Source organism: Strix uralensis, chromosome 5 (genome assembly GCF_047716275.1).
Source record: "Strix uralensis isolate ZFMK-TIS-50842 chromosome 5, bStrUra1, whole genome shotgun sequence".
NCBI lineage: Eukaryota > Metazoa > Chordata > Aves > Strigiformes > Strigidae > Strix > Strix uralensis.
This window is the reverse complement of record NC_133976.1, coordinates 54,807,135-54,822,094: the sequence shown is the minus strand read 5'-3', so window position 1 is coordinate 54,822,094 and position 14,960 is coordinate 54,807,135. Positions and strand designations below refer to the sequence as shown.

At 47.2% G+C, this 14,960-nt stretch overlaps 1 protein-coding gene across 1 annotated transcript; it reads left to right on the top strand.

Annotated features, from left to right (window-relative positions):
• Positions 1 to 1,209: 1,209 nt before the first annotated feature.
• On the top strand, positions 1,210 to 9,145 carry LOC141943760 (uncharacterized). Its single transcript, XM_074869420.1, has 4 exons — positions 1,210 to 1,436; positions 5,993 to 6,128; positions 7,113 to 7,292; positions 7,622 to 9,145. Exons 1-4 carry the CDS (start codon positions 1,256 to 1,258, stop codon positions 7,848 to 7,850), a joined length of 726 nt encoding a protein of 241 aa, XP_074725521.1. The 5' UTR covers positions 1,210 to 1,255; the 3' UTR covers positions 7,851 to 9,145.
• The last annotated feature ends 5,815 nt before the right edge of the window (positions 9,146 to 14,960 follow it).

Sequence of the window (14,960 nt, the reverse complement as noted above, 5' to 3'; positions counted from 1 at the left end):
TGTTTGGTTTTACAAACAGAAGCTGCCCACACATCCAGGGCAACATTTTGGCCTCCGAGACCCACTCAGGCAGCCATGCTTAGCCAAGAATGTTGGCTGCAGCTACAGGCCACAGACAAAAGAGAGGTGAACAAAAACCAACTGACAGAGCCAGAACATCTCCCTGCCAAGCTGTAAGCGCTTGCAAATGTCCTCACATCCAGCCTCTGAGGCTGCTGTATTTGTGCTAATGCTATTAATGAATAACTGCCTGGGCTTTAACCCTTATTCCTGCAGTAAGTCCCAGGTTGCCCCAGGACAGGCAAGGATGCAGGACAGGAGGGGCAAAGGAGACCCGCAGGGTGAGGAGAGCTTCAGGAGGTGCAAGGAGGGGAGAAGATAGCCACAGGAGGGGACACTCCAAAAACCACCACAAAGCTCTGCTGGTCACACAGCTGGTGCACTGGCACAGAGGCATTGCCTGCTCCAAAACATCTTGGTCTCAAGAGCTCAGGCAACATGGGGCACCTTGTCTCTTCCTGGGTGCATGACGTGGGTAGGGGCAGGTAAGAGCAACCTACATCCCAGGAGGCAAGAGCTAGTTGCTACTACAGCCCCTCCAGCTACAAAACATCAGGGCCAGACGGGCAGAGAGATGCCACGCAGAGGGAACCCCAAGGAAAAGGGAAAACAGATTTCTCTGCAGTTCCTGCAGCAGCAAAGCCGACAAAGTTGCTGCTATGAAACCCTTTTGATTCCCATGGCTCATATCCCATTCCACTGCTGTTTACAGAAAATCAGCCTTAGGGTCTGACGGGAGGGAAGAGACAAGCACAGGAGAGTCTGCAGCTCAGGAGTCTCAGCAGTGAGCTCAAGCATGGATTTTGGCAGGTAGAGGAGGATGAGGAGGAGGGTGCCCAATGTGCAGCTCCAGCACCCAGAGAGATGGTGACAGCCAGTCCTTGTAGGAGGGAGCTGTTAAAGATGGATCCCGAGCACTTGCTGCTTCTCACTCCCTTTCCCATGCCTGGTCTCTCTGCAGGGCTTCAGAGCAGCTCAGCCAAGCGGCCAGAGCAGGGCTGGCAGTGCTAGGAGCAAGGATGTGGAGTTTGTGCCGATGCGGAGGAGAGGCAAGCCCCGGGGGGAGAGCGGCTGCTAGCTTTGCTGCTCAAGGCTTAATGCCCTAAGAGCCCAGCTGACTCCTGCTCAGAAGCAAAGGGAAACAGCAGGCACTCAGGACGGCCAGGCACCCAGCGATGCTGTGTTTCCCCAAACCATGATGGGACAAAGGTTCGGGAAATGCCTCGCCCTTTGCCTGCTGCCCTGGAGCTGCCTGAGCTTTGCCTGGAGTGATGATGCTGCTGGGCCCGGGACCGCCTCACCTGGGTCAGGACACATCAGAAAGGGGCTGGCCAGAGACATTGCCAACGGGACCTACATGCACAGCAACATCTCAGGTACTTGAGCGAGCGATCACCTGCCTCTCCCTCTGTGGGGCTGCTTGGGGCCCCACTGTGCAGGCACACAGGGTGAAGGGCATGGGGACGTGTTGATGATGGCTTGACGGTGCTTCTCCTTGCAGGTTCGGAGGCATGCCTAGGGCATGCCGTGGCTGCGGGGCTTTTCAGCCACAGCAGGTTCTGTGATGTGGGAGAGATGTGTCATATCAAAGGCAAAGTCGATAGGCATAGGGAGAAAATTTAACACTTGACTATCTTCCTCTGAGAGTAAAGTCATCCTCCATGTTAACCTCTATGCATATCATGATGGACCAGCTCCCTGCCCAGGGGACGGGTGCACTGAACACATCTCTGTCCCCAGGGGCTGAGCTGGGACCCTTGGGAAGAAATGAGGATGGAGATTTTTTAAAAGCTCAAATGATCTCCAACTGCTGAGAGTGATTACTTTTTTTTAATCCACTCCCTAGAGCAGAGCACACACTGTTCCCCAATAAGCGGGACATGGCTCAGGGCTGCCGTGGGCTGACTGCCCGCCCAGTGCAGGCAGCCTGCCCACTTCTGTGCGCAGGCAGTGGCTCAGGGCAGCCCATGTCATACTATTGAACCCTTTACCTTCCCAAACCTTTATGAACTATATGTTGTTTCCAAAATGCCTGTTGCAAACAGTCACTGGACCACCTTATCTCCAAATCACAGTGAAGGATTGTTGGGGAAGGTGCTAGCCAGTGCTGGAAAATTTAACCATACAACAGATTCAGACCAGGCATCCAGGCAGCCTCCCTGGCACTGCTGAATTTACTCATATAGACATCTCCACTACCTGTTAACAATAGTGCTTGGACCTGGAGAAAGTCTGGGCTTACTTAACCTGATTTGTTTGATATCAGCCCCCCTGGAGGAGAAGCCTGCATCATCTCAGCAAAAGCAGAGGCAAAACAAACCTCTCTCTTGCATTAGTTTTACTGCTGCACTCAGAATTTCCCTCAAAAGTTCCCCCTAAGCTAGATAAAACACACTTCTTCCTGTAGGTTTTAAGCTTGGCGTAACTAGAGTTGATCAGAGTATTTTCCTTTAATTCAGGATATCGGTACCTGTGATACCTGTTACACAAGAATCTACTCATCCACATATTCTTGCCCTTGTGTTACCCAGGGTTTTTTTGCAAGCACACAGACTAGCATCCCTTTTGGAGCCTGACTCACTCCTGGCTCTCACCAGGTACTAGGAAGCTGGAAAAAGGACAGCACTAAAGATATAAAGGGTGCAAAGCATAAAGGATGATCTAAGCAGGATAACTGAGTAGCTCAGAATAGTTGTGGGTAACAAAATAGAAAAAAAAAAAAGGCTGGGATGGAAAAAGTATCTCTTTATAGCATAGGATAGTATTTTTATTGCTTTGAGTTCCAGCCAACGATATTCTCCTGGAATACTGGGGTATTAAAAAATGCCTGTCCTCCTCCTCCTTTCCCTCCTAAGGGTTGCTCTCTGCATGCTGTCCCCATCCTGTACCTTTCCAGTCCCACTTCTGCTGTTCAGTAGCTGCTCACATTGCAGAGTTATGAGAAGACTTTTTTTTCCAGATAAAGCCACTAGACTTCCCTACATCTCTCCTTTAGGATTACGCAAAAAAAATTCAGAGATTTGCAGCACTCTCAGGAGTGACACGGGCCAGGCAACCTTTTCAAAAGCATCACCAGCAGGGGCTTTGTCACCAGCTGCACTTTATGTCTCCCCTTCTCCCCCAGCACCATGTACCGCTCTGCCCCCACTGTGCTACGGATACTACTATGTGGACAGAGGCTCGGGCATCTTCCTGGGCTCTATCCTCGTGTACTGGTGCCAGGAGGGGTCCCAGCTGGTGGGCAGTGAGAAGCTCTCCTGCCTCTGCTGGAAGACCGCTTTGTCCTGGAGCCACCCCCCACCCCACTGCCAGGGTAAGGAGACCCCTGATGTGACCCAGCCCCTGTGCCCACTTACAGGGTCTCAGTGGGGTGTAGGTGATCACCACCTGAGTGCTAACTCAGGATGGGAGGAACAGCCACCCACCCTTGCATGGGAGTTTCCTCACTCTGGCCAAGCCGGTGAGGGCAGGAGGAGGAGGTAGGGTGCCCCAGCCACCCCAAAAGGGGACAGTGGAGGTCCAGCTTGACTCAGTCAGTGGACGTCAGCACAGGTAAAATGTCATGCTTCAGCGGGGTCCCTGCAGCAGCATTTCATGAGCTGCATAAGGCAGGGGGTTGCCAAAGGGTGAATTTACCTGGCATCAGCTCAGCAGACAACCAGGCCTTCTCTCACTCCCAGTAACTGACAAGTCATCAAGTTGGGTCAAAACCTGGTACCGGCTGATGCTCAACTCTGGGTGCCGGGCACAGGGACTCCAGGGCACAGCTAAAAGCTTTCAGCAAGAGGAAAGCTGAACTTTGTAATAACCCAGCACATGCTGTTCACGAAAGCGCATGCAGAGCACGTGCCAGTTGCAAATGGCCCTCACGTTTTTTGTGGTACAAGCTCATCGAGAACAAATGGCTTAATGTCAAAGGAACAAAGTTTATTGCTTTAAAAGCTTTCTCTCATGCACTGTGCATTGTGTGCGTACATACAATAACTTCAGGAAAATTGCCCTCAAGAAAGTTACATATTTTTGCAGTGGCAAGCAAAACCACAGTAGTTATAAATGCTGTATAGCTTATGCGTGAAATATATTGCTCATGCTAGACACTGAGAACCAAAGATCCAAGGCCCTTTCAGAAACAGTTTATGGGTAAACCTGTGGTGCAGTAGCTGGCTAGAAAACAAAATTTGAAATGAAAAGGTCTGCCACATTCACTTTTGCCTCTTCTCTTGCTCAAGATAAGCAAATCCATTTTAAAAAGGCAGTATCTCATGAAGGTCAAATTAGAAACCAAAGTGCTTCAACCATAGGATATCCCTGCAGGTGCTTAAACTCAGAAGCACCCCAGGCATCTTTCCCTTTAAAAATAAAACCAGAAATAAGGCAATTCACCTCAGTTCAGAGCTGTAAAACCTGGTTACACAGAGTCACTGTCTCTGTTTCATAAAAGTAAACACAGCAAAATAAAAGCAATGAACTTTGTTGCAATAGGTTACAGGTACTCCTGTAGTAAAACATTCATAAAGTTCATTAGCAAATCTTGTCTTCTCAACCCTACATGGAGGCTGCAGTTTGTGCACTGCTTAATTGAAGAAACAACTTGGGTGAATAAAACAAAAACCTTCAAACTTCAAATCACACCTTAGGTTCTCCAAAATAAAAAGGTTTTAAGACAGTTTTAAGAAAAAAAGTCCCCATGCACTTGTTCTCTTTGAAACAAAACCCAAATCTCTGTACTTCCAGAAGTCTTAGTTTGGTTATTTTGCAAGTGCCATAAGATTGGGTTTTTTTGTATTTGTGTATTTTATTACTTTGAAAACCTCAACATACCATTTTTGCAGATGTTAGCAAGTTCTTTCATATTATTTTGCCCTTGGGATGGGAGCCGCTTCCCCAACTTACGCAAACATCATTTAGGTTCCCTTTATGGTTTGATCAGGATGTAATTCATCTGCTATTTCTGGACATTGGTCTTACAGCAGGTAGGGATCACACGCTCAGATGGACTGTACACCCATCCAAGAAAATTCTGAAGGAAGTTGCTATTTTTTATGAGGGTAGTGAAGTGCTGGAACAGGTTGCCCAGAGAGGTGGCAGATGCCCCATCCCTGGAAACATTCAAGGTCAGGTTGGACGGGGCTCTGAGCAACCTGATCTCATTGAAGATGTCTCTGCCCCTAGGAGGGGGGTTGGACTAGATGACCTTTAAAAGTCCCTTCCAACCCAAAACATTCTGTGATTCAATGATTACATCCATTGAACTTTCCGATTAATTTTTAATTTACTTTTTAAAAATTTTACAAGTCCATTTTTCTTTCAAATACTCATGCTTCCTTAATTAAACTTACTTTTTCACCCTTTTAACTCTCTTTTTAAATTTTTTTTTCCACCTTTTAAACTTTTTAAACTATTTTTCCCCCGTTTTAACTTTTTTTCCCCTCGTTTTAATTTTTTTTTTTTTTTTTTTTTACCCCCAGCAAACAGTTAAGTAAAAATACACGTTCCAGGTAAAAACAAAACAAAACAAACACGAAAACCAAAAAAATTCCAAACAAGTTACCACCATTTTTTTTGTTTTATTCAGGGCTTAATTCCTGCTACTTTTGTGCTTTATGCAAGACACATCGAACATGTTATGCTTTCTGTGCCAGGTGATTATTTTACTTTAATTATCTGAAGAAAACATTCGCTTTTAATACGATTTTTCTTCCATTCGCTTCCTTCTTTATTAAGCCGGTGTGGCGTCACCCACGGTCACCATTTTTTTTAAAATGGTTATTAAGAAAAAAGACACCCTGAAGCACAACTTGAGCTCACCCGCACGGGGGAGCGGGGCCGGGGGAGCACACACACACACACACACACACACACACACACACCAGCCCCCCCCGCCCCGGCCCCGGCCGGGCTCCGCTCACCGCCGCCCCGCTCTGCCCCGCAGCCGCCCCGCAGCCCTCGGGCAGCGGCTCCCGTGCTGCGGTGGCCGCCTCGCTGCTCAGCGGAGCCGTTATCCTGGTGCTCTCCGTCTCCTTCGCCGTCTGCTGCTGGCGGGACAGGACGAGGAGGAGCCGCGAGGGGTGAGTGTGGAGGCTGGGGGAGGTGGGTTTGGAGGGGGCAGCCGGAGCTGAAGGAGAGTCGCTGCTGCCATCTGCCGAGACACCCACTCGGGGCACGGCCTCTTGCGACCCACCTCTCCCCTTGCGCGACCCTCCCGTTCCTGCATCAGAAACCACCTGGAGCTTGGCACGATCGCGCATAAAAAAAGCTAAACCGCTGCTCCCAAGGGAAGGATGATGGAGACAGGGCTTTGCAAGGGGTCTCGGCCGTGGGGAGGCTGCTGGGGATTGCAGAGAGGGCTCCTGCAAGGAAACCCACGGCCCCTGCAAAGCTGTGAGCTTGGTGATGTACAAAATGCTCACATAATAGACAAAGAACAGGCACCACGTGGAGGATGGCCGGTAGGAATACCCCTCTTCTGAGGATAAATTCAGTGCAATTGCGTGTGCACAGCCCAGGGAGGGGGAAGGGAGGAGCATCCTCCTCTGGGAAGGATGGGGAGAGAAGTCATGGTGGGGAGCAGGGCTGGACCACACTTGCAGAGGGGCAGCGCTGCAGCAGCACTTCGCTGTTTTCCCAGCTTATGGTCCAGCAGGACCTGTTTGGTTTTGCCAGCAGCGGTATCCTGAACAAGGGATCGCAGCAACGGGGACAGTGCAGCAGCCTACCTCGGGACACAGCTTTAACCGAGAGCCCAATTCCTTATGATCAGAAGTGCACAAGGACAGGGAGTAAAAAAGCCTGCAAGAAAGAATAGCTCGGTCTCTCAGCAGGCACCACTCATCTCCCCACTGGCCTACTCTTCCCTGGGCTGGCTGGTCCCTCGCCAGCACCCCTTTTCTGCAGGGCTGAAACAGCTTCGGTGCTTTCCTCTGGGAGTGGGCGAAGGGGTTCAAAATCACCAAATCTTTCTCAGGGGGGGTGGGGGGGTGGGAAATGAAAACAGCCAGCCCACAAAGTGCAAGGAAAGCATCTTCATGGGCACGCCTCTCTCTACCTTGCAGGCAGCAGCATAGGAGGAAAGTCAGAGGAGGATGGAAACATGACCCCTCCACCCCTGAAACGGGGAGGAATGCTTTTGGGAGACTGAAACACTACCACCGTCGTGATTACCACCTCTCAGCCCTCTCCAGCTCCGTGTTCCCAGGGGCATTTGCAGGCTGTAATAACCTGGCTTTTCAAAGGTACCGCTCAGCCCCTGTGCTGGCACTACCCCCAGAGCTCCTCACGCAGGGGCAAGAGCTGTTCCTAGACCACCTGGGGGCAGGAGCAGCCAGATATAAAAGCCCACACTGCTTGGGCATTCTATCCCCTGCTTCATCCTGTCACCCACTCCCCACCTAGCACCTAACAGCAATGAAACCCTTGCACCCGCTCTTTTCCAAGGGGGAGGTGAGCCAGAGGACCAGGGCTCCCCTTCGCCCTGCCTCAGCATCACCTGGGTGGGCTACAGGCTCCCAGTGGTGCTGCAGCCCCATCTTACTACCCCCCTTCTCCCTCTTGCCTTTACCAGGAGCCCCGAAAACCTGCCAAAGCTGCCCCTGCAGAGCTGCCATCCTAAAGCACAGGTCTTGCCCCAGCTGGTGTTACAACCCAGCACACCACCGATCAACGCCCTGCCCAGCCAGACACCCCGCAACATACCGCTGCCTGCCATGCCCTGCCATGCCGACCTCCCCAGCCACCTGCTCCCCCTCTATGAGGAACATAAGCTCTTCAACAAGTTCAGGAAGCCGGTTTGAAAATTTAAAGTGCCATTCAACTTTTTTTTTCCTTTTTTCTTTTAACGCCATCAATTCCTTGAAGCTCTGCAGAACTCAGGAAAGAATTTCACAAGAGCCAATTACTGCACCTGGGTTTTCAAATGGAGAAAATTTGACACTTCATGTTGAAAGGCTTTTCTGATATAATCCTTTTATTTCCCCCCCATGTCCAGAACATGCACATTTCAAACAAGAGTTCCTGGGTTACAAGCTTCTTAATTGATCATTTTGCTGAGATGCATAAAGCCAAGTCTGAGCAGCTCCAGCTTAACCTACAGGCTGAGCATGTGCAGACTTTCAGGTTTTAAACACAAGAGTCTGATTTTCTGTTTAGGGCTCTTTTAAAGGCTGAAAGTGAAGACTGCCAGTTACCAGGAAAAAGGAATCTATGTCATTAGATAATTGGAAGCATTTACAATTCATTGCACTTGAATGTAGGCTGAGATTTAAAGGGGTTTTTTTGTGGTTGTTCAGAACTCCCCATATCCTCCCATTTCTACAGACAATCTTAGACTTGCAAGATGCAATGACAAGTGTGCAAAGACAGCCAGTCAAGAGGAAAACATGAATTTATCTTTAACACAAAGGACCTAGTACATTTGAAAAAAAAATCCAACACAGACTTGGGGTTTTCCATCCCTTCTCTCCTACATTAGAAATTCACATCAGGAGTATCAGGACCTACAGCAGCATCCAAGAGCTAGGTTAAGTGCCATCATTTGCATTCAGAAAGCAATGACTCCCCTATTTCTGTCCAGGATTTCCTGGGTGAAAGTACAGGGGCATGTTCCAGGCAACACACGCAGAGCCTGGCCAAGCAGCTTCAGGACACCTCAGCATCTATTTGCACTGCAGGACAGACTGCCCAACACAGCCTGGGCACACAGGGCTTGTTGAGTATGTGTGTGCACAGAAAAGTTGTTTTCTCTCAGGAGGTATTACAGCATAAGAAGAGGTGCTGGCAGCCCCAAGAGCTGCTGCATGCATGGGGGTGAGAATAACAACAAGCACCCCCAGCATCACCTGCCATCCAGTGCTCGAAGAAGCAAACTGTGATATTCAAACAATCCTGCTAAAAAGGCTAGGAGTTTTAGTCAGCTGACTTCATTTCTATCAACATTTGCATCACATTTCAAGGAAAGATGCAAGGTAGCACATTTTGTGATGAAGCAAGACCTAATATCAGACCTCTGGGAACCACTGCTGCTTCTCCCTGGAAAGAGGGATAGGGACACTGTTTTTCCTAATAATAAAAAATTAATCTGTTCCCATTCCACCTTCTATGTCTTCTTTTCACATAACCAAGCTATGGGAAGTCTGGTTGGTTGTCTGGGTTTGAAGGGGGAGGGAGCAGGGGGTAAAGCTTTTATAGATCCTTTGCAAAAGATGACAATGCCTGCAGTGACCATTTACCAGCAACTGCACCATGAGAAGGAACAAATCTTTAATTCTCCTAAGACAACTGAAGCTGTAGAAAGGACAGGAAAAACAGGACCTGCTCTGTGCTTCCCTTCAGCTCAGGTCCTAACCTTACCTTTTTCTCCTCCCTCTTTTTCCAGACAAGTCTAAACACAGGGAAGGGGAATAATCTTACTTCAAGGTAAGTTGTTCTTCAGTCCCCTCCTGGATGCTCATGAGATTGCCCAGACTACCTGTGGGAAATGTGCTCTGCATGCACACACCAGCCATGAATTCAGATACAATGCTATGGGTGTTTTGGGCTCTCATGAGTACAGTCGGTGACACCGTACCCACGGACTATGCGTCCCTTCTGTCTCACCAAAATAGGCTTCATGGCCAGGAATTCAGACCTCGATCTGCCCTGGGACAGCCCTGCCCAATTTCTTGTTCATGTAAGAAGGATTTGTCTTGCTAAGAAATGAAATCAGGAAAAAAACAGAAGGGAAACTGAAGAGGATGGGAATGAGGCTTTTCCTATCAGTTTCCTTCTTTCTTCCTCTCCCTTGTCATGTTTTAAGAAATAAAGCCTCACTACAGCTTCCCCTCTTTCCAAGGATATTCTTATTTAAAAAAAAAAAAATACATTTGTGAGACAGTTTGCTGTTCCTTGGATCTGAGCTAGGCTTTAAAAGCAAAAGTGGGATTTTTTGCTACATAACGTTAAAGATTGACACCTGCTTTCACTGCAAACTGAAATGACACACATTTTAGATATAATCTTCTTGCCAAACATGTCCAGAAAAGTGCTGATTTTGAAGCATCATAACAAAAAGTTAGAATTTTCAATAAAAAAATGACAGTTTTTCACAGAGAGGAAACTGTCAACTTGAAACAAGCATTTTATACAATTGATATTTAAAAAAATTTACTTGACAAAATTGAAAAATTTCCTTGGGGTAACGTTTTCCTGACTTGTGTGCAAAGTTAAGCTTTCCACCACACAAATTTGATCCGAAAACCTTGGCAGACTTAGCCCTAAGTTCCTCCAGCCTGGAGGAGCACAGCCAGATCTTCCTCAAGCTTGCAGAGGACTGAAACCAACAGAAGAAAGATGGGTTAAGGGCAGGAAGCCCAACTCTACCACAAGTTTCCCTCCCAATCCCTTAGCTTTGCCTCAGTTCCTTCTCACCTTGGACCAGCTTGGCAAAGAGACCAGTTAAAGCTGTAAAGAGCCACACTCAGCTTCACCCTAGGAAGGCAGCATCAGTAAGGCAACAAGAAGCACCGTTTGCATTTATTTGCCAAAAGAGGAAGGAGAAGGTAGGTAACTACGCAGAAGCTTTAAGTAGTTTGTAAATGGGAAGAAACAAACCTCACAAGCCTATAATCCCACACATTGACACATTACTCAGTGGTTTGTTGGAGCCACCATCTATCCAACATTTCTTCAGCAGAGCAATACATGAGGTTGCTGCCCTCCCCACTATTCCCCCCCCTGCAGACCAGCAGAGAGACTTCACCTTTCTCCATGCTAGGGAAGTGGGTTTCCAGCTGTCTAAGATCCTGGCCTCCTTACAGGAAAGCTGACGCTCCAAGAGGTTTAGTTGCAATGTTTTATGCAACATCAAATGCAATATCCAATTATGTGAAACATTATCTATCACATTTCTATTTATTTTTTATTTAAATTATACACATGCAATGTATAGTGTACAGAAAGGTGGGCCCTGGAACTGGAGGAAACCATCAGAAGAGGGACAGGGACAGCTGCAAGGCCAGCTCATTGCTGATTCTGTCCCAGGCAAGCCTCACAAGCAGTTGCTTTCTGCTCAGTGTCTGGACAAAGGGAGAAAGCACCCTCAGTTTTTTTTACAACAGGTTTTTAAGTTTCAGACACCATACTGGAAACTTCAGCCTGCGGGCTTATCTAGAAAGAGCTAAACAAGTTTTGGTCACAACTTTACTCTTCAGTGAAGCTCAGGGTACCAGCCTCCTACGACTGTTGGCCCTGACAGAAGAGGTTTCAGCCCCTCTCTGAAGATCTGGGCAAAGTTAATGCTGGGACCTGTAGCATTCAAATACTAAAGCCATGAAACTCCAAAAAGATATTAATTGTGATTTTGAAAAGAATGACCATCCTCTGCCAATACAAGCTTTCCAGACTACCATTTTAAGTGTTGCTGTGCTGGTAAAATGCGGAGACAGCTGAGCAAATCCCATCCTCTTCTTCAAGCATCTCTGAAATGGAGAGGTATTTGTCAAATTTGTAAGTCTGAGGGCTGGGCTTAAAGAAATAGTAATCTAGTAAGATTTCACAGGAGAAAGCAACAGTAACTGTGATGACGGTATCCCACTGAGATTCCACCTTGTCTGTGTTGCAGGAGATGGACTCCTTGTGACCACCACAGGTCAGACAGATCAGTTTCCCATCTACTTTAGATTAACAAGGACTTTTCTATACTGTTTTCCTCCACAACGACACCACCTCTGCTCAAATGACTTCCACACCTACTATCACTGCATCAGAGCACTCTAAACCAGTGCTTTTCATCAGCAAATCCAGTAACAAATCTGTTGCTGCCAGGATCACCCAACTCACCTCAAACCTCTACACAACGCAGCAGTTCAGACTCCTGCATCCCCACAAGCTGCTCGAGCTCCCTGTATGGCAAGAACCTCATTTGGTCCTTTCCATCTCAGGAGCCTTCACTTCACCACAAACGTAACAGCAGTAAGCCTATGGCAAAGGCAAACGCCATAAAGAAGGGAAGATGAAGATCTTGGTCATATACAGTGTTCTCACATGTAGATCAGAGCATATTGAAGCTACACCATTTCTTACACTGTCACCCAAAGCTATGATGATACTTCACTTTATTCCTTCTTAGGAGCTTTGTTTACAGTCACAGCCATAAACAGAAGAGGACCTGAGAGCTATTTCTCATCTGTGCAATGTCCCAAAGTAGGGAAAAAGATACGCTGGGTGAAGAGGAAGGAGCACAAGTTCTTACAGTTACTACACCCACATTCAGCTTGAACAGATGATAATAAATCAGTGAAGTGGAAAGCACTTCTATAGCTAGCCATACAGTCACACACTGTTGGAATATTTAAAGCAACAACTACTTTTAATGCATGGATTCATGTCAAATGACACTTCACATTATTTGCTCTGTGTATGCTAAAATCCATGTCACTGGCAGCTGGACTGGAGAGTTCATTCCCTTCAAGAAGTTACAAGTACCTACAACCCCCTTCAACTAGGGCTGGTGACAACTCCAGTCCCCTGGCCCTTCAAGCTCTGTGCCACCGCTCCGCATTTCTTAACACACCTCAGTTCTGGGCATCAAGTTTTATTCTAGCACTACAGCTTTCCCCAGAGGGATTTGATCCCAGACAATACAGCACCTGCCACACAGTGGATTTACATATGCTGGAGACCAACACCAAACCTAAGCTCCTTGGCAAATTCCATGTACCCTAAGGAGAGGGATGAACAAGAAGCACCCAGGCAATTGTTCTGCAGTCTTTTCAAGTGTATTCTTCTAAGCTCCTTTGCAAGGGTGAGGGAGGAAATTGGTGCATGACCCCTTCTCCCCCCAGAAGAAAAAAAGGTGTTCAACCCAAAACTCTCCAGAGCAGCATGGCCAGCTCTACTGAACTGTAAAAAACCCAAAGCAAAACAGAACAAAAACACAAAGCCAAAAAAACCAAAACCAACACTAAAAAAACCCAAACAAAACCAAACCACCCCCCACAAAAGCAACCAAACACTGCATTTTCCCTAAAATCCAACATTTTGTATGCCTATGATTAAATGAGCATCTCAGGGAGAAAAAAACTTTTTGGACAACAGAGTCTATGATAGAGGGGAAGGAAAACAAAAGTTTGGAGTTCAGGAAGTAGAATGCAACTCAACCTCGTAATTAAAAACTGTCATGAAAGCAGGCAATGGTGTTTTAAGTATGGTTAGAGCAGCCCTGTCAAGATGCTGCATTTATAAGGGCAAATACCTGCTTACGCTTGACTTGCAAATAGGAATGGAAGTTATAAAAGGAAGGAAAAGGAATTTATGCAATGGCTCTTCACCTTATCTAGAAGGTGGCATTATACTCCCTTGCTTAATTCAGAGAAAGATCATTCCCTTATTAGCTATTAAAAAGAAAAAAAGCAAGCAGCCAGAAACCCTTAGTATCAGTCCAGCACTGCTGAGTCCCAAAGTACTATGCTTGAATTGAGAATTCTTTGAAAAATCAGTACAACTACCAACACATTCATGGCTAACAACTCTCTTTCCCTCAACACACGTTCACATCCATTTTGGATGAGGAGTCTGGTCCATCCTCTTTCTCAAATTTCATTTCCACCAGACACCATCTACCAAATGTGTTGCTCGTCCTGGGTCACCAGCCTTTTGGTCAAGCACTGCTCTTTGCTTAATGCAAGGAAGAGTTGCAAGCATCCATACAATATATAGAACAACAATAGACCATGCACTGGGATGATCTCACGGACAAGCAGAAACATGGATGGTCTCCTTTCAATAAAGGTTCCTGTACAGAACTTCTTGTCACAGGAAGAGTCCATCAACAACAAAAACCTCAGGAGAAACTAACTGAGCTCCACACGGTTGAACAGAGTGAAAAACTGGAGGGAATGCAGGAATCAGCATCAGACAGTAGATAAAACTAGGCTAAAAGAGGCAGAAGCAGCACCCCCACACATCAACCTGAACACTGATATATTCTAATGCTAATAACACCAATGTTACCCACGAAGAAGTCTTTCTTGGGGGGGGGGGGGGAAGCAGCACCATAAAGAGAAAAATCATTCTAGTTACAAACCTTTTGCTGAAGGCTGTTTGTCAGTAGGCCAGTCACACAAGCTGTTGTATGGCAGCAGGGAATAAGCGCTCTCCTGAACCACCAAAGCCTATTTTCTAGTGGTAGCAGACTACAGGCACAGGTCTACCTCAGCACATCCTAAACTGTGACAAAGACAAATCAAGAACTGAAGAAGGCCATAGCTTCAGGAATTGCTGTGGTACATAGGAAGCAGTTACAACTGCTTTGTGAAGCTTGCTTATTGTCAGGGTCAGGAAGGGTACCCTTCTGAAAGAGAAATGCTAAAGGGCAAAAATGTTTGTGTCTAACAACTGGGGGAGGAGAGAGGAAAAAAAAAAAAGCCCATTGCATCTTCACCAGCACCTCCAGCAGACTGTTCCCACTGGGTTGCATCCCCAGTGCCAGCAGCAGACAGTGCCACAGGAGAGGACATTCCCAGCCTACTTCTCCTTCCACCACCATCAGTTAGAGCAGGGGATTGTGCAGGGGCTGAGTGACAAAAACATTGTTTGCTTTGCAGGGGAGTGTTGACAAAGGATGTGCACATTCTCCCAAGCAACCAGGGCATACAAGTGACCTGCAGCACCGATGCCCGTCCAGAAACAGTACGTGCAGTTCCTTAACACAGATAAATACACCGCTAAACGGCAACACAGGTGAGAGAAGAGCAAAAGCTGGCAATTGCTAACAAGTGATGTTGTATAAAGCAAGATATGTAGAGTCACTTTATGCAGATTCAATGCCTGGTTCCCCTGTCCAGCAATCAATTCAGGACTTGCTCCCACTCCCTGGACCTTGAAAGGCCAGTCCCCCGACCCCCATTAGGTGCCCACAGTTCAGCAGT